The sequence below is a fragment of the Ambystoma mexicanum genome, chromosome 12 (assembly GCF_040938575.1).
Source record: "Ambystoma mexicanum isolate Mex_15411 chromosome 12, UKY_AmexF1_1, whole genome shotgun sequence".
NCBI classification, from domain to species: domain Eukaryota; kingdom Metazoa; phylum Chordata; class Amphibia; order Caudata; family Ambystomatidae; genus Ambystoma; species Ambystoma mexicanum.
This window is the reverse complement of record NC_090936.1, coordinates 99507688-99526848: the sequence shown is the minus strand read 5'-3', so window position 1 is coordinate 99526848 and position 19161 is coordinate 99507688. Positions and strand designations below refer to the sequence as shown.

General features: G+C 50.6%; 1 protein-coding gene across 2 annotated transcripts in view; it reads right to left on the bottom strand.

The window, feature by feature from the left end:
• STK38L (serine/threonine kinase 38 like) overlaps positions 1-19161 on the bottom strand; it is a 419201-nt gene that overhangs the window by 138142 nt on the left and 261898 nt on the right. For both annotated transcript variants that reach the window (XM_069628096.1, XM_069628095.1), the window contains exon 9: positions 2996-3057. In XM_069628096.1, the coding sequence (XP_069484197.1) occupies positions 2996-3057 (62 nt within the window). The remainder of the gene's footprint in view (positions 1-2995; positions 3058-19161) is intronic.

The window sequence follows — 19161 nt, the reverse complement described above, 5'->3', positions numbered from 1 at the left end:
ACCCCGCCAGCACCCTATTGTAAGATAGTGTGTGCTCGGTCTAGAAAGTTTTCAAAATGTAAGTAAAGTCAATTTCACTTCACTGCTCTTGGAAACAGTAGTTTCACCCAGAGTAGGTATTTAAACCTTTGGAAGATCCAAGACTTCCCTGTGCCACTGCACTGAAGGTGCTGTGTGTCGCAATGTAAAGATGATGCCTATGGAGTTTGTCAGACTCCAAAGTCAAAGGAAACAGAGTCCAAATCACAGAAAAATACATGAGACCGTGGGAAAAAGGTCTCACTCACTCCAGAATAAAAATCAAAAGTTCTAAAGTCCAGCAAAAGTGCTGGAGGTCTCCAAGGTAGAAGGGAATTAGCACATTTCTGAGAATTCCCCCTACCAGTGCTGAACCTTGCAAACAACAAGAACCTGACCAGCGATATTCAGTCTTCTTCCTGGCTCCTGAAAAGATGCCAAAACCATAGAGCTGCACTCAGCCGCGAGGAAACTCTTGCCTGGAGCCTTCTCCCGTGATCCCTGCTTCAAAAGTTCTTCCAAAGTCCTGTATTCCGTCTTCTTGACAAAGGAATCCTACGACCAGGTTTTTGGCTGCAGATCCTGAAGTCTTCCTGCTGCAACTCTTCTTCTGTGCTGAGGTCCTGTGCTGGCTGGGGTATTTTACCTACCTTAAGCCTCTGTGATTTCTGTATAGCTTTGGGGCCTTTTAAATGTCCAGTTCACCCAGAACCCAGCTGGAATACTCCTAGTATGTCTTCTCTGAAGTCCCAGGACCCTTAACTAACTTTGAAAGTAGAATACTTACTTGTTTGAACCGCCTTCCTCAGGAACTCTGACTTTGCCTGCAACTGAGCCCCATCTCACCCTGCTTACAGCTGGCTCCTAGACCACTAGGGTGCCTCATCTGCCTCTGAGAGAACTCATGTCATAGAATTGGGAAGGGCTGGATAATTAAAGAGGTCTGCCTTGTAAAGTAAAACAAGTGTTGAAAAGTGTACTTACTTGTAAAAGAGTTTGTTGGTAACTAACTCAGAGTGAACAGTTACAAAAGGTCTTGCTTACCTTGAATGTTGTCTGTCACTTATAAAAGTATATGTAAGGTTAATTTACTCAACATGGAAATGTTCTGCCATTCTGAAAAGTATAAAGTCTTGCTTTCCTTAGAAACTGTTTCGCCATTCTAACAGAAAGTAGATAAAGGGTTAATTTACTCACCTGTGAATTGGGCCCCTGGTCCCAAAAGTAATGCTGGTGGTTACATTGTACTGTTCCTCTTAGGATATAAATGTGCAGAATAAGTCTGCCTTAGGTTATACTTCCCTCTTGCGGATAGCTCTTTTTGAAAAGTGTATAGGTTTTGCTTACCCTGTGTTAGCTGTGTGCCATCCTAAAACAAGTTAGAGATATTGCTTGCCTTGATCTGTGGTGAAAGCAAACTGTAATAATATTTTACAACATTAGGTTTTAGCTGCATGTCATTCTTGAAGTGTTCTTAGGTGTAGCTAACCTTGGTCTGCCATGACCAACCCAAAAATAATGTAATAAGTTCTCATCTTCGACGGTGTTAGACTGAGCTGAAAAGTAAGTGTAGTGTATATTGCACCCAAAGGTCCAACTCCCCTAGAATAATGGTGTTATCCTGAATCAGAGTTATATGTTTTTACTTAAATAGGTGTTCCACTGTTCTGAAGTATACTGTCCAGTTTATGTACTATAATTTCTTGCTGAGCGTCACAGTACAACTGTTAAGGTCTAATACTTTTGGATTACTTGCAGTAATACAAGGGTAACTATTGGTTTTGACTTTCCTAGAACTACTACTAGATGGTCAAAATTAGGTTATATGCTTTGGTCTGTGTATCCTTCAAACATAGTGTGTTTTTATAATTGTGGTTATATATTATGTTTATGCACATTGTCCACCACCCCCATGGTCGCCTGTATGTAGTGCAGGTGTCTCACCCCACCTCTTTGGTCGCCTGTTGGCTGCTTTAATTGTTTGCCATCACACTTATGTTACCGGATTTGACCTATGCATGTATGCGCCGCCACCCGCAACATAGGGTTATGCTGCCTGTCGGTGCCACCTACACTCTCTGCACTACTGGCTGCCGCCACCTTTTCAGGAGGAGTCTGGCCATCATGCCTCTACCACCTGATTGTCCTATGCACTGTATGTGACGTCACCGTCAACATAGGGTTAGGCTGCCAGTCTATGCCACCTATACTGACTCCTGCATTCCTTGCTGCTGCCACCCTTCAAGATGGGGCTGGCCATTGTGTTTTTGCCACCAGATCAGACTATGCATGATAGGTGCCGTCGCCCTAAATACAGGGTCAGGCTGCCTGTCTGTCACTTATACTGTCTCCTCCATTACCTGCTGGCCATCATGTGTTTGCCACCGGAATGGACTTTATGTACTGTATTTGCTGTCTCCCTGCAAGAAGGGGTTAGGCAACATGTATACTTAACTGTTTCTCAAAAGCAGTTATGTAACTAAGCAAGCCTTCTTAACAGCACCACGATGCCCAAGGGCAATATATATATATATATATATAAGATTTATCTGGGCCTACTTGTATTAAAATAAACCATTGATTTTTTTTTTTACAATACATAGTGTTTGTGTTTCTTTGGACCATATGTGTACTACAATCTCTTTGTACTGATTCTACAGCCCTCTCACCCTCCCAAGATAAGCCTACCTGCTCGGTCTACGCTACCATATACTAAGGTGGTACAGCCTTATACTAAGAGTGAAGTCTTGTACTGTCTCAGCTGAATGGTTTTACTAAGCCCTTAGTTGGACTTCTGAAAACTGTCCCATCAGTCGGTTTTGCCTTCATTATTCATTTTAGAATTTTGCAATTGTTGAGTGCCAAAAATATCTAAAAAGGAGACTAAATGAGGAACTCGGGCACTGGTTCTCATCTAATTGCTATCAGATTTAATGAAATCAAGAAAGGTCTACTTCATAACAGCAGTATAACTTACCAGCTGACGTCTGTTTTTCTTCCACGTTTCAGCTTTTCTTTTAGAGTTCATATTTTGAAAGGCTACAAAGAGAATTGGCAAATTTAAAGAACAACATCTGTATCAGAGTGAAAAGCATTACGTTAGTCAAGGTAATTCACAGTAGTGACTACTGTTCTGAGTCTGTAGTCTCGCTAGTGGTTGAAGAACACTAGAACTGGAGGCGAACTTCCAGGGACAGCGATTAGGAAGCAGTGTCGTGGATTCTTGGGAGGGGTCTGTTTTGGATTAATAAAGCAATGTATAAAATAGTGCTGCTCTACACGACAGCCACTTCTCACAATGAGCAAAAATGGATGCATTCCAACTAATTTGCATACCCCCAAACATTGATCAATGGTTTAAGAACTGGTGGTGTACTTCCAGAGATGGCTGCTCAGAGGCACTTTATCATGAGTGCTTGATAGCTGAAACTGCTTGTTCTACTCTCAGATATCTGAAATATAGAATTTACCCAGTGATTGTCTTTCTGTGGATTGAATCTGCTTCGAATCACATGCTTTGCGTAGGCTGCCATCTAGTGATTGGTGAAGGGTGTTGCATCTTGTTTTGGTGTTCAAATTCAAAAAGAATTTGGGGCATCGATATGGGCGTTCCAATTGCACTATTCCTACTCTACATGTACACCCATGATCCCTCAAGCGTCGCCATCCTCCGATTGTTTTTCTGCCCAGAGGATAGTGCACAAGATATACTGTGCCTCAGAAACCGAGCTGGAAGGATGGCTATGAATAGAATTCTAAGCGGATACAAGCCAAAGAAAGACCATTTCTGTCGTACTGTGCCTCAGAAACCGAACTGGGAAGATGGCTAGGTGCATAGATTTCTAAGCAGATACAAGCAAAAGAAAGACCATTTCTTGTTAAGTCGAGGCTTTTGAATCTGCTTAGATTAACATGCTTTGCAGAGACTACCAAATAGAACCCCATTGAGATGATGGTAGAGCTGAAGGGACAGTAGTGAATACATGCTTTAAAACTGAATGTCGCACTTGTGAGTCGATTCTAGCTTACTGTGTGAACCTGTGCACTGAACTCCAAGTTGCTGCTTTACACATGGTTTCCAGTGGAATACTGGCATTATAATCCAGTAGAACACCCATACTACATTTACAATTGGTGTAAAAATGGAGAAACTTGCTAGAAAGCATATAACAATGGTGTTTACATTTAACAATCGATCTGGCAATTGCATATTTTGCAACTGGATCTCCCCCTGTCCCTAAGGCCATTGAGACAAAGAACAGATCAGTCTTTCAAAATTATTTTATTCTGTTGAGATAGTACATGGCCGCCCCATGTGCGTTAAAAAAAATAAAAAAAGGCTAGCAGGTCTGAAAACAGGCTGCCGGTTCTTTAGAGTGACTGACATGACATTCTGAAATATATTTTGCCAAAAAGCTAGGGTGTCCTTAAAACCACATTGTTCTTGTGCATAGGGACAAAGGTACCAACAGACAATGCCTGAAGTTCACTTTTTCTTCTGAAAGAAGTGATTGCAATGCAGAAAGCAACCTTACATTTGAGGTCTTTCAGTGAAACGTTGTGCATTGGTTCAAAAGGCAGAGCTATAAGCTTACAGAGCACCAGGTTTAGATCCCAGCATGACCGTCCCAATCGGGGTGACAAAGCAAAACAGAGGTGAAGGCAGGAAGGTTTCCCCTTTCTGTAATGGCTTAGTAGGTAAAGAACCATGGTCTGGGGGCTGCTCAGAGCACTTGCCAGAGGTTTAAGATTAATACTAAGCCTTACAGCCATCACCTCTTTGTTTTGCTTTGTTACCCAGAGTGGCACAGGGTATGCCCAGATGTCGGTCCTGTGCCTGCTGGGCCTAAAGACTCAAGCCACTCCCTTCCTCACCGATGAGGCCCAACAAGCCCGAAACATGCCTCGGGAGGCCTGTGGTCTCGTGCAGAAGGGTTTTTACCAAGGAGTTCGGGCTGGACTGCCCCTTTTGGGGTGGGACCAAGCCTGATTTGCATATGGACTTTCCCCTTTTGTAATGGCTTGTCAGGCGATGAACAATGGTCTGGAGGGTTGCCCAGAGCAATGCCAGATTGTTGAGATTAATTGTAAACCTTCCAGTCATTACCTCACTTGTTTTAATATGAAGATGCAAGATACTATCATGCCAAGGAGTTTATAACTTTGACTAGTTACAAAACCGGGGATTTACGCTAGTAGTGCTTGCACTCTCATGAGCGGTAATCTATTGTAATGTTTTACTTTAGCTTTGCCCCTAGGAATGGCTTGTTTTGACTTTGATGTGGACTGTACTTTTTGTTGATGAAAAATCCCAGTTTGTGTATGTGATTTACTGTCTTTTGTGTGCAGGAAACATTAGGCTGCCCTCTCTGCTGTTACCAGTCATCCAATAAAGGTACACTGGAATTCCTTGTCATACAGATGAGGCACCAGGACTGCCAGCACCTTGGTGAACACAAGAGGTGCTGAGAAATTCCAAAAGGAAGTACTTTTGTTTAACATGCCTACATCCCTCTCCACATGCACCCCCCCTCCCCTCAAACCCCTTCAGCAGCTCTCCCTCTGTGAGGATATCCAACAGATTATCTGCCTCTGTGCAGACCAAGATGCAGCATGTCCTGGGACAGTGCATTGGCAGCAACGAATAGCACAAGGTTCTAGCTTCCTCATTCATCATGGTGGAACACTCCTCCTGCAAGGAGGAATTAAGCTCCTACTGCTCATGCTCCCAGCACCTCCCTCTCCAACTTTGCATGTGTGGCATTAGGAAACCCTCAGCAGTGCGTTCAACTCATGGAAGCTCACAAAGAACCAGGAGCAACCGAAAACTCCTATGGAACCCAAAACAGTAAAAACTAGGGAACCAAATTCACCCTGAGAATACTTCAACTTGCTTCTAGACAAAACAATACACAAAACTGCACTAAACAAACCCAACAGCAAGAGGTGAAACAAGACAACCACAAAGAGGTAGAAATGGGCAAAGGTAATCACCACATTGAGGTCCAACACAGGGTGTGCCTTTTTGATGGGCAGGTAAAGCCTGGACAGGCGTGCCAGATGTTTCCTGACTATCGGGTTGGAAGAGAAGACCTCCTCCTCTGAATTTCTGTAGGCCCCTATGGCTGCGAGATAGGTGCGGCATGTGTCCACCTGTACGCCTGAGTGGGCAAGGTGTGCTGAGAAAGAGAGCACATCGTCCAGTGTGCACGTCACGGGGTCGATTTCCTTAGAATCTGCCCAGTGACAGAACATGCTCTATTTACTCCTGTATTGGTTCCTACTGGCCTTACTCCTAGCGCCCTGGATGATCTCCAGGTTAGCCAGACATCGGTTCTGGTGCTGGACAGTGATCTGTTCAGAAGCTAGCCCTTGCAGCGTTGTTCCTGGGCAGCAAGGTGGAGAACCCTGTCCCCCTGCTGGGACAGGAGAGGTGCTGGGCCCCGCGGAAGGTGAATGGGTGGTCGGTCCGAGAGGCTGAGCAATTCGGAGAACCACGGACTCGTCGGCCACCGAGGCACTATCACTATGATGCTGAGGTGACAAGCCTCCTTTATCTTTCAGAGTACCATGGGAATCAGGGGTGTGGGCAGAAAAGCATAGGCTGTCATGCCCTCCCATTGAATCTGCATGGCGTCACCCAGGGAGCCGGGGCCTAGTGCCTTCCAAGACACAAACTGATTGCACTTCCTGTTCCTCCAGGAGGCAAATAGACCCACCTGAGGATGGCCCCATGTTTTGAAAACAACCTGCAGCACCTGGTTGTTTAATTGCCACTCATAATTGTCCGCTCCCAGCCTGTGGAGTTTGTCCGCCTTCAAGTTGGCCTCCCCCGGGAGGTGGACAGCTCTGAGGTAGACGTTTTCCAGGGCCCATTCCCACATGCTTACTGCTAGGTTACACAGCGGAGGGGACCTGGTACCCCCCCTCCCCCGGCCGCTTGTTGACATGCTGGTGGAGTTGTCGGTCTGGATCAGGACGGTCCTGCCCTCGATGAGCGGAAGGAAGGCCCCGCGGGCTAGCCAAATGGCTCTGAGCTCCAGCCAGTTGATATGCGACTCCTGCTCCTGCTGGGTCCAGACTCCATGGACGCTGTGGCTGTCCAGAGGGCCTCCCCAGCCCTCTAGGGAGGAGTCTGTAGTCCGTAGTAATGTTGGCCGGCAGAGTTGGCTGCTGGAATAGCCTGCCCATCTGCAGATTGCAGTCCTTGGACAACCGCGTGAGGTCCAAGTGGAGAGAAGGCGGTATGCTGACCAGCACCGCTTGGGAACCCCTCTCCTGATTCCATGAGGCTGCGAAGTGCAGCTACAGTCTCCTCATCCAGAGCCTCATGTGTGGCACAGCCAAGAGGACCGCTGCCATGATACCCAGTAGGTGCAGTTACCACCAAGCCGAAGTCAATGGTTTGGTAAGGAAGTGTGTAGTGGCCCTCTTGATGGCCGTAATATTGTCCTCCGAGGAAAATACCTTCTGCGAGCTCGTATTCCAGATGAGGCCAGGAAGGTGAGGTTCTGTGTGGGCTGCAGCTGAGACTTCTTGAGATTGATGGGAAACCCCAGGTCGTGGAGTGTACTCCTAAGCACGGAGGAGGTGGGGGACAACCCTCTCCAGGGATCTTGCCCTGACGAGCCAGTCGTCCAGGTACGGGAAGACATGATGGACCTGGGCCCTGAGGAGGGCAGCCACTGCATTCATGAGTCTGGTAAACACCCTGGGGGCCGAGAAGAGGCCAAAGGGTAGCACCTTCTACTGAAAATGACAGCCCATGACATTGAAGTGTAGGAAGGAGTGATGGAGCTGCCAAATCAGGACGTGTAGGTAAGCGTTGATCAGATCCAGGGAGCACATCCAATCTCCCTTGTCTAGTGTCTCGGCAATGAGAGCTGGTGTAACCATCTTGAATTTTTGAAGAGGGAGGGAGAGATTGAGGGTGGAGAGGTCCAACAACTCTCAGGCCAGCCTAGTTCTTTTTTTTGTATGGCAAAAATCCTGGAATAGAAGCCTAATCCTCTCTGGGAGGCTGGTACATCTTCCACTGCCTGGCTCTGGACAAGCAACCGGATCTCCGCACACAGAGTTGTGGTCCCAATCTGTGGGAGGGGAGGAAGGAGGAGAGGGAGGTATAGATAGGCGGTAACCCGTGGGTACTACCGAGAGGATCCACAGGTCCGCCAAGTTCTGGCACCAAAAATGCATGCGAGAGGCTAGCCTGCCCCCCACTGGAGACACGTGGACCCAGAGGGACGCGTCATGCCTATTTGATCTCCAAGGCTGCTGCTGAGGAGGGGGACTGGAAGAAGCACTTGCTCCACCCCCCCCTCCGTGTTGCTTGCGCTGGTGCTGACTCGGGGAGCGGTCAAGTTGTCTCGACTTCCGTTCCTGGAATCCCCGGAACCCTCCAAACGCCCGCCCCTTATCAGAGCGTTTATGCAACTGGGTGTACGCTTTGGGCATGGCTTTTGTAAGTAATGATTTTGCGGTTTGCAAGCTGTTCTTATCCAAAGGAAGGAAGGTAAAATATGCGATCCTGGACGTCGGGGTTGAACTTCGTAGCCCAAAGCCAGGCCGTCCTCATGTCTGTTGCGATGCAGTTGGCCCGGCAAGAGAGGTCAATGTGGGCCACTGTGGACTCCATGATGTCCTGCGCTACTAGCTTGGCTTCTCCTAGACCTGCCTTAAAAGCGCACCTGGCTCTGCGCCGGGAGTTCCAGAAGGAAGTCTGATATTTCCCGCCACAACCTCTGGTTAACCGCTGCAAGCATGGCATCCGCAGTGGCTTGATGCAGGTGCAGGGAGGCAATGGAGTACAGCTTTTTCTTGTACGACTCCAAGATCTTCTCCTCCTTGCCCATCAGCGCCAAGGACGACTGAGGTTTAGAGTAGTGTGATGCTGCATCGATCACCGACTAGTGCGGCTGTGGGTGTGTTGATAGCAAGAGTGTATAGCCCGCCACCTGTCTATACTTGGCATAGAGGCGCCGATTGACAGGCTGGTCCGAGTGTGGCTTGAGCCGACCCTTCTTGGCCAGAGCGACAACATCCTTCTGCATCGGGTCACCCATCTTGGTAGGGGGTCTCAGGGAGAGGACCTCTGCCAAGACCCTCGACTCGGGCTGCTCTATCTTGGGATGAGGAAGGCCCAGATATTCTGACAAACATGCAAGCCTGTCGTGAAAGGTCTTCGCTTAAGACAGCGTGTCAGGGTCCTCCTTGTCTGAATCTGCCTGGTCCGCCGCGGGAGTACGGGTGTTGGGCGCCCTGGGCTGCGGTGTGGAGACCAGAGCTTGCTGCAGAGGCTGGTTCAGAACCGGCTGCACTGGGGGCAGATTCGAAGGAAGCCGGCAGCGGGGGCTGCGCTGGGGCCTCTGATTCTGAAGCCATGGGAGGAAGGACTATAGGCACCGGTGGAGTGACCGGAGGGAGCAAGTCCCTGACTGCATCCCTTAGGATGGCCCCCATCTGGTGGGATCGCACAAGCCCCAAAAACCTTTCGAAGAACCTGTCCTCGGAGGCGGAAGAGAAGGCAGGGGATACTGACGGATTGGCTGGGGGCTGATGGGGCCGTAGCACACTCAGTCTGGGTTGCAGGGGAAACCTGCCCTGCGCTACTGATGGATAGACTGTAGGCCACATGCCTGGTTGACACCAGTCCCGCCTTGACACTCGTTCACCCGCCTGCTCTGTTCCTATGAGTGGCATTGGACGAGCAGTCATGTTGTCTGGCGTGGCGGCCATTTTGTCGGGCTGCGTGTCAGAGTTGTGGTGCATGGCCCTCCGGACACAGCTTCGCCCAAGACTCTTGGTGTTGGAACATGAGGCCTATCCCGCACCTCAGGTCTAGCCCTGGAAGACGTATCACCCTCGGCATTGTCGCCCCCTTGGACATGAAGCTGGTACTAGAGCATAGCCCCTCGAGTGTAAACCGGTAGAAGAAACTTGCGGTCCCACAGCACCGATAACGGTAGTGTCCGGAGACCCCTCAGCCGTAAGGCCGGTAGCTGGGTTAGCCTTGGTGCGTGTGCTGGTAACAGAACCCGAGCGGTTCCTCCCGAAGGAGTCACCCTTACGGGGTGCAATGGAAAATAAAAGCCGTTCCTTGGGCCTCGATCTCTGCTGGACAAACTTCTTCAAGGCCTCTGGAGGCGACGCTTCGAAGACTTCTCTCCACCTGGCTAGCCTGCTCTTCAGTGCGCGTGGAGTCGGAGTCGCACGCTGTGCAACCCTCCCAGCAGTGGTCAGGGCCAAGGCAGCAGAGGTAAAGAGCGTGGGGGTCAGACGTGGGAAATATTCCCTTGCAGGCTGGACACCTGCTGAAACCCGCTGAAGTCGACATGCGCCAGGAAGGAGCGTGATGCCGGAGGACCACATACCTAGACGACAAATAAAGATAAAAAGATAAGAATCCGGGGAAGAGCGCGTGGAATTACATGGAAAGGCCAAACCCAGGAGCGCTGGTGAAATCAGCCCGTTCCCTTCGATGCGGAAAAGTGGACTGGAGAGCGAGGGCAGCGCATGCACTGAAGGTGGAGTGTGCCAATCTCTCAGAGTATAGAGTTTTGGGAGATATACTAAGTATCTATCTAGCCTTAAGAACTATAGTTCCTTCAAGTGTTGTGGAGCAGACAGACGCCATAGTACAGGTAGATTTATAAAGAAAGTTCCAAAAGACAGAGCCCGTCGTTAGGTAAGTATCGGTGTACTAACACTTTGAGAGACTACAGAACACTTATCTGCTCTGTATTAGGTAACCCACCTATTGGTATAGGTCTGTACTAGACAAGTTGGTAGTGTGACTGAGCAGACAGGCCAATCTTAAGAGGGGTAAACGGAGCTCTGTCAGCTCTGGTTCTCTCCAGGCTTGCCTCTCTGAAACTTGAGCAGAACCATCTCTGGTTCCAGAAGCAGCTCAAGATTTTCCTCTTTCCTTCTGCCTTCCTTCTTCTGCTACCTTGCTGATCTCCTGTCGGATACTGCACTGGTTACCTGGCTACCCTCTGGATCATATGCACAGGTCCCTGCCCTCCCAGTCGCACACCTGCACTGCCTCCTGGCAACTCTGCACGTGGGGCTGTATTTGCAACCCTGCAATCCCCTTACCTGCACTTATGTAATCACTTGCTTTTCGGCACTTAATCCTGCACTGCGACATGCTGGCCACGGAACAAGTTACTTACTTGTAACTGTTCTCCACATGGGTCTGGCATGGATTCACATGCTCATGAATATTCCCCGTCATCAGGCTGGGAATCCTCGGTAAAGAAAAACATCAGTTTCATTTCTGAACGGTCTTTCTCCTAATAACCAATCGCTGGTCTCAGGGTCATAGTGCCCCCAGCCAATGACTTCCCTCTACCTAAGCCCCTCCTCTGGCAGCCATCTTCAGATTAGGTAGCACGTAAAGTGGCAGTAGGACCAAGAGAAGAGCCGCAGAGGGGTAAGAGGGAGGGTTTGCATGTGAATCCATGCCAGACCCATGCTGGAGAACAACAGTTACAGGTAAGTTACTTGTTCCTTCTCCAGCATGGGGTCCGGCATGGATTCACATGCTTATGAATACAAGAATGCATAGCAGTACATACATGCACAACCACGGGAGGTGGCAAGGCTCAACATTAAAGGGATAGTCCAGTAAAAAAATGTATTTAAAAAATAGATAGGCAAAATTAAAAAAACAATACTAGCACTTTTTTAAAAAAAACTCCCTATGTAAGATTTTGAGCTATTCAAGCTCATAATTCGCAAAAGCAAGCACATGGGCGCTTCCATTTTGTGAAATGGATGCCCGCCTGTGCTGGCTTTTGCTTTTGCGGCACTAATGAAGGAAAAGCCAGCCAGCTGTAGTAAACAAAAGCTACCGCTGGGTGGCTTTTCCTTCATTGGTGCTCCCCCAAGGGAGCACCGGAGACCCAAAGTGAAAGCCAAGGCAGGCAGAAACAACGCGGTTGTATTTACAAGCCGCTGTGTTTCTGCCTACAGCCGATTTCCCATTTGGGGCTCTCGGGCTCCCCACGGGGGGGCCCCCGAGTGCCCCAAATGGGAAATGCTAAATGCTGCAGTGTTTCTGCCTAAATCCGATTTCCCATTTGGGGCTCTCGGGCTCCCCACAGGGGGGCCGAGAGCCCCAAATGGGAAAGCAGATTTAGGCACAAACACAACCGCGTTGTGTTTCTGCCTACCTTGGCTGTCACTTTGGGTCTCCGGTGCTCCCCTGGGGGAGCACCGGAGACCCAAAGTGATAGCCACAGCAGGCAGAAACACAACGCGGTTGTGTTTGAAAACGCTGCGTTTTTTCTTTCCAAGTTTCTCAGGCTCCTCCTGAGAAACTTGGAAAGAAAAAACGCAGCGTTTTCAAACACAACGTTGTATTTATGTTTGCGGTCGCTTCAAAAGCGAGCGCAAACATGAATACAACGTTTTTAAAGCTGCGGTTTTATTTCTAAGTTTTCCGGGCTCCTCCAGCCTGGAAAACTTAGAAAAAAACCTGCAGCTAGTGCTTATTTTTAAAAATAAATAAATAGCACTTACCGAGATTCAGCTGCAGCTTTCCTGCTCTGGTCTCCGGTCCACGTCCTCCGCGTACAGCACCAATGAAGGAAAAGCCACCCAGCGGTAGCTTTTGTTTACTACAGCTGGCTGGCTTTTCCTTCATTAGTGCCGCAAAAACCAGCACAGGCGGGCATCCATTTCACAAAATGGATGCGCCCATGTGCTTGCTTTTGCGAATTTTGAGCTTGAATAGCTCAAAATTTTACATAGGAAGTTTTAAAAAAAAAAAAAGTGCTAGTATTTCTTTTTTAATGTTGCCTACCTATTTTTTAAATACATTTTTTACTGGACTATCCCTTTAAGCATTTCAACAACTCAACATTAAGCATCTTTTACCTCCTCACCAGGCCCACCTTCAGGCGAACAGGTTGCGCAGCACTGCCTGGCCGACTCTGGACTCCTCCCTGGAATCCCTGTCGACGCAGTAGAATCTCGTGAAGGTGTGCGTCAACCTCCACGTAGCAGCCCTGCAGATGTCCAGCAGGGGCACACCAGACAAGAACGCCGTGGTAGCAGCGATCGCTCTGGTTGAATGGGCTCTCGGACGGCCGAGCAACTGTCGGTTTGCCAACAGTGCACGATGCAGCCTGAGAGCCATCTGGAAATGGAAGCCTTCGAGAGGGCCTTTCCTTGGTTCACAGGTCTAAAGTTCACAAATAGCTGTGATGTCTTCCGAAGGGTCTTCGTGCGGTCCACGTAGAACTTCAGCGTTCTAGCCACATCCGGCGAGTGCAAAGTCCTCTCGGACGGTGACAAAGACGACGGGAAGAAAACCGGTAAACACCAAGGGCTAGTTGAGATGGAAGTCCGACGGCACATTGGGCATGAAGGAGGGGTGCGTCCTCAGCACCACCCTTGTCTCGTGGAATGTCAGGTATGGAGGTTTACAGGAGAGGGCCTGGATCTCTCCCACTCATCGTGCGGAGGTGATGGCCACAGGAAACGCTGTCTTCCACGATAGGAACTTCAACAGTGCCAAATGCAGCAGCTCGAATGGTGGTCCCATGAGCCTGCTCAGCACCACGTTGAGCTCCCCCACCGGGGCCAGAGCCTTCACCGGCGGGAATGTCCGGAACAGTCCTTTCATGAACTCCTTCACCAGGAGATGGGACCACATAGATGATCACCCCGGAGTTCTAGTGTAGCGGGAAATCTCCGCTAGATGGATTTTGATGGAGGCATGAGCTAGCCCCGCCTTGGCCAGCGACAGTAGGTACAGCAGCACTTGAGGGGCCGTAATCCGCAGAGGGTTAATCCTCTGTACACGGCACCAGACAGAGAACCTCTTCCATTTGTGTACATAGCACTTCAGAGTCGAGGAGCCCTGGCCTTTGCAAGCACCTCCTTGCAGTCCGCTGGGATATCGTACCCTCCAAATTCTAGTGCTGCAGGAATCAAGCCTGCAAGTTCAGCGACCCCGGGTCATGGTGGAGAATGGCACCTCCCTCTCTGGCGAGAAGAACTGCGTCTGCCGGCAGTTTGACTGGGGGGGGGGGGGGGATGATGACATGTCCAGAAGGTCCGGGAATCAGATCCGTCTCGGCGACGAGTATCATCCTGCACCGGGACCGTCTGAGTTGATTGATGAATCGCAACAGCAAAGGTGGGAACGCATACAGGATCAGGCCGTCCCAGGGGAATGAGAAGGCATCGCCCATGCTCCCCGGCTGGGGAAACCTGCTGGTGAACCTCAGGCACTTGCCGTTTGTCGCCGTCACGAATAGGTCGATCTGGGGATTGCCCCATCGTTGGAATAGGAGATCCACTTGATCCTGCCGCAGTTCCCACTCGTGGCACGAGCGCAGCTCCCTGCTGAGTGAGTCGGCGATGGTGTTCTTTATGCTTCCGGATGTAGAACATTGTGGTGGTGTTGTCAGTGAAGATCCTTACCACCTTGCCCTTGAGGGATGGAAGGAACGACGTGAGGGCCCAGAACACGGCTCGGAGCTCCAGGACATGGATGTGAAGTGACCTCTCCTCCGGGAGCCAAAGGCCTCTTGCATTGAGATCTCCGGTGTGCGCTCCCCATCCCTCCAGGGAGGCGTCCGTCGTCACCGTCTCCTGATGTGGCGGGTTCTGGAAGTCCATGCCCGTCGACAGATGCGCGCGGGAGCCCCACCACTGGATCGCTAGGCGGAAGGTCTCATTGAGCGAGATCCTGTCTTCGAAGCTGCCTGCCGCTTGCATCCAACGGGCGTCGAGGAACTCTTGCAGAGGACGCATCTGCAGCCTGCACAGGCGCACAAGGACATCATGACTAGCAGGGACTTGATGGACCTCCCCTGGCCGCGTCCATGGCTGACAGCCGTTGCACTTTGCCCAGGACGGCCTTCGTCCTTTCCTCCGATAGAGAAGCCAATCGCGCCACTGTGTCAAGCCTGGCTCCCAGGAATAGAGCGACTTGCGACGGTACCAAGTGAGATTTCGCAAAATTGATCGAGAATCCCAGATCTGTGAGCAGTTGGACGATCTTCGCTGTGTGCACGACGGCGAGTTCTCTTGTCTTTGCTCGGATGAGCCAATCATCCAGGTAGGGTAGATGTGGATCCCCTGCAGGTGCAACCGCGCCGCCACTGGTGCTAGGCACTTTGTGAACACCCTGGGTGCCGACTTCAATCCGAAGGGAAGGGCCTTGAACTGATAGCTACGACCTTGGACCACGAATCGCAGGAACTTTCGATGTTCTTTTAGAATGGGGATGTGAAAGTAGGCACCCTCCAAGTCCACCGACAATAGGAAGTCGCCTTCCTCCAGCTGTCCCAGCATGTGCTGGAGGGTGACGATCCAGAACTTTTGGGAATTGATGTACTTGTTTAGACAGCGAAGGTCCAGGATGGGCCGCCATCCTCCGGTCTTTTTCCCTACGAGGAAGTATCTAGAGTACACTCCGGCGCCCCGGAGCCTCTTTGGGACGAGTTTGATGGCTCCCTTTTTTTAGCATCGCTCGTACCTCCAGTAGAAGTTGAGGGCCGTGGTTTTCCTTCCTGGGCACAGATGGAAATCGGGGACACTTCCTTAGAAATTCCAGAGTGTGCGCTCGGGCCAGGGTATCCAGCACCCAACTGTCGGAGATGGACTCCCACACGCTGACGAAAATTGCCAGCCGGCCTCCCACCGGGGTGCTCAGGTGGGGGCCCGACGCTACGGCCGGTTCAGTACTGCTTGGCTGTGGCCTTGCCGCCGAGATCCTCCTGTCTTGCCGCGTCCTCTGTAGGCCTCCTGCGACGAGGAGCGGGCCGCCTGGCGGTACAACGAGGAGCCGCCGCTGAATCCTTTGGAGGCACCATGTTTGCCTCCGGTGTTCCAAAAGGATGGCCGTCGCTGTTGGAGAACGCCCAAGGCCCGAGCAGTTTCCGTTTCTGCATTTGATGGCTTGCGGTTACTCGTCCACTGTCTTGCCGAACAGGTTGTTCCCGTCGAAGGGCATGTCCAGAACCCTGGTCTGGACGTCCTGGCCGAAATCGGTCGCCTTGAGCCAGCCGCGCCGACGAAGGCAAACGCTGTTGCCCATCTGGCAAAAAACGGTTTCAGCAATGTCTGTGGCCACTGTGATGGTGTGGTCTGAGGCCACCTCGCCTTCCTGTAGGATCTCCAGGGCCTCAGCCCTCTTGTCGGCCGGGAGGAAGTCCAGCATGGGAGTGATCTTAAACCACAGCGCCCTGTCGTAGTGTGCCACAATCGCGAGGGCGTTGGCCGCTTTAATCGTCCTCGCAGCAGACGAGATGACCCGCCGTCCCATGGCATCCAGTTTCTTCCCCTCGCCGTCCAGCGGAGAAGTCTAAGTTGAAGCCGTCGCCCCCGCCGCTTTCTTGTTGGCCGCCGCAGAGACAACCAAATCCAGGGACAGCTGAGCCCTAAGGAACATGGGGGCGGAGTCCGGGACCCGGTACTACTTCTCGTACCGGTCTCTTAGCAGGAGCTGTGGATGGGTTCTTCAGGAGCGTCAACCCCTCATCCCAGATGTCGTCCAGTAATGGAACTGAGGACTGTCTTTCTCTTGGCCTCACGCCGTTGGTAGAGGAACCCTTCCTTCTTCTGCCCTTCGGGGCAGAGCTGGAATACCTTGGATGCCCTGGCGTTCATGGTGTGGAAGGAGCCAATTTCGTCGGGCGGGGAGACCCGAGGGGGTGGTGAAGGAAGGTCCATTCCGTCGTCACCACCGTCGTCATCCGTCCCAGTTATTGTCGTCTCCGTTCCCGCCTCATCCCTCGGACCAGGGTAAGGAGATGAAGGTTGAGAAGGCCGCGAGGGCTGGAAGGGAGGGGGGATGAATTCTCCTCCGCTTGCTTGACTTTCCGATGGTCCGGGCTCTGCTGGGTCGTCCGTCGGGGTAAGGGTAACCGTGTCCTTTTCTCCGTACACAAGGCCTGAATCACCAAGATCGCTCTTGAGTTGTCTTGTGGCATCGGCACTGGCTGCGACGGGAGCGACGGTTGGGGAGCAGGCTCCGTCCCCTCCATGGCTCTCATTTCCTCGTCAGCACCGCCGTCGCTTTCTTCATCCACCTCGTCGGGATCCCTCCCTTAGGACCTTTGCAACACCTGCCTGCTCCTCTTCAGAGGCTGAATCTGTGTCCGTAATGGCCACCGCCCCCCCCCCCTCTTTTTCCGCCTGGGGTTTCATGGGGGTCTTATCGATGGGCTGAAAAGAGGATTCCCTCCGCGGGGGAAGGGAAACTCTGGGCCCAGAGGTCGCTTCCACTGGGTTAGCCTCCACAGGCTTCACCAGGGCCTCCACGACTCCCTCGATTGAGGCCTTAAGCGGGTGAATCAGGGCCTTCACAACCTTGGGTGCGCCTGAGGCCTTCACCTTGGGGGGAGGGTCACCGTCTCGCTCCCCCTCGGTTATCTCTGCCGGGATCGACCAGGACTTCTCCCGAAGCTTACCGGGTTATCCTAAATTTCTCTTCCCCAACCCAGAGCGTTGGCTCGTGGTTGATGGCGTCGGTGATAATGTGCCCTGCCTGGCAGCCGAGGAGCCCGACCGATCGGAGCTCCCGGTGCCCGTGGACTCGCGATGCTTTGCCTTCTGTTGGGACCCTGTCGCCACGGCACCCTCAAAGGTCTTAGAAGACCGCTTTGACTTTTTCTTCTCATCTGCTGCTGGGCTCTTCCCTTCTAGCCAGTTGGTGAGGCGGATACGACGATCCTTCATAGTCTGTTCGGACATGTTCTTGCAAAACGCACAGTCCTTTTCCACATGCGTTTTCTCTTCGTGAAGGCAGTAGAGGCATCGAGAATGCTCATCCTCCTTGAAAACATTCTGCAATCCGCATCCAGGACAGCTCCTGAACAGCCCTTGAGGGGCGTAGAAAATTCCGAAACGGGTCCCTGTTGATCGGAAGTAAAAACGTTGGAGCTTGAGGCTCGATTGACTGAAAAAATGAGGTTAAACTCTTTGAAAAATCGCAAAACGCAGTAAAAGCTCGAGAGCTATAGCACGAGGACTCCCAACACTTGAACGTGCGGTAAAAATCTGAAAATGGCTGCCAGAGGAGGGGCTTAGGTAGAGGGCAGTCATTGGCTGGGGGCAGTATGACCCTGAGACCAGCGATTGGTTATTAGGAGAAAGACAGTTCAGAAACGAAACTGAAACTGATTTTTTCTTTACCGAGGATTCCCAGCCCGACAACGGGGAATATTCATGAGCATGTGAATCCATGCCAGACCCCATGCTGGAGAAACTTTGTTTTTCAATGTCTGATCCTATGTCTTGCACTTGCTCCTCCTCCCCTTCCACCTAGCACTTCTCCCCTTCCCTCTGCCCTACACTTGATATCAATGTCACTGGGCCTAGTAAGATCGTTGTCTTGTCCCCCTTGTTCCACTCCCCTATTTGTCGCGCCTTTCAACACTTGTGTAGAGGCACGCTATAAATAAAATATATAATATCATAGCTGTAGCAATGAAATTCGCAAATACGAGTAGCCAAGTAACACTTACACTCATGGTTTCAGTTATAAATAGTTATTTATTTAACATCAATTTCTAAATACGCGTTCTTTAAAAAGGGCACGGTATGTAACAATCAAATACTTTCAAATACTTTTCCAGAATCAGCATAAGTTTAGTGAATACTCTTTAGCGATGCTTTTTACACACTTCCTACACCCTGAGGTGACTTCATTCACAACAACAGTAATGGCATTTATATATCACTAGTTATACTTGGCAGATTATGAGGTTGCACAAAGGAAAGGAAGGAAAAAGGTTAAAACAGGTTCCCAGTATAGGTGAGGACAATTAATCTTCCAATAAGATCTAGACAAGCCTTTCCCAGCAATAACAGTCTAAAACAAGTTACCACCTCTGCGGGGCAGAAATATCAAAGTCAATGGACTAGAAGTCAATAGGAGCACAGTCTATGGAACTGAGGCACTTCTTAGATAGTAAAAGCTGTTACACTTGTGAAAAGCAGAGTTGTAATCAACTCCAAAAAGAGTAGCCAATGCAAGTCTCAACTGAGAAGAGCACAGGACAGTTAAAGACACTGAGGTAAGACCCCAAGTCTAAACAGTACCTGTGGTTTGAAGAAGAGTGGTCCAGCTGGATTCTGTCCTGTTGCAGCGATGCAGATCCTGGGTTCCTGAGCCTCAGT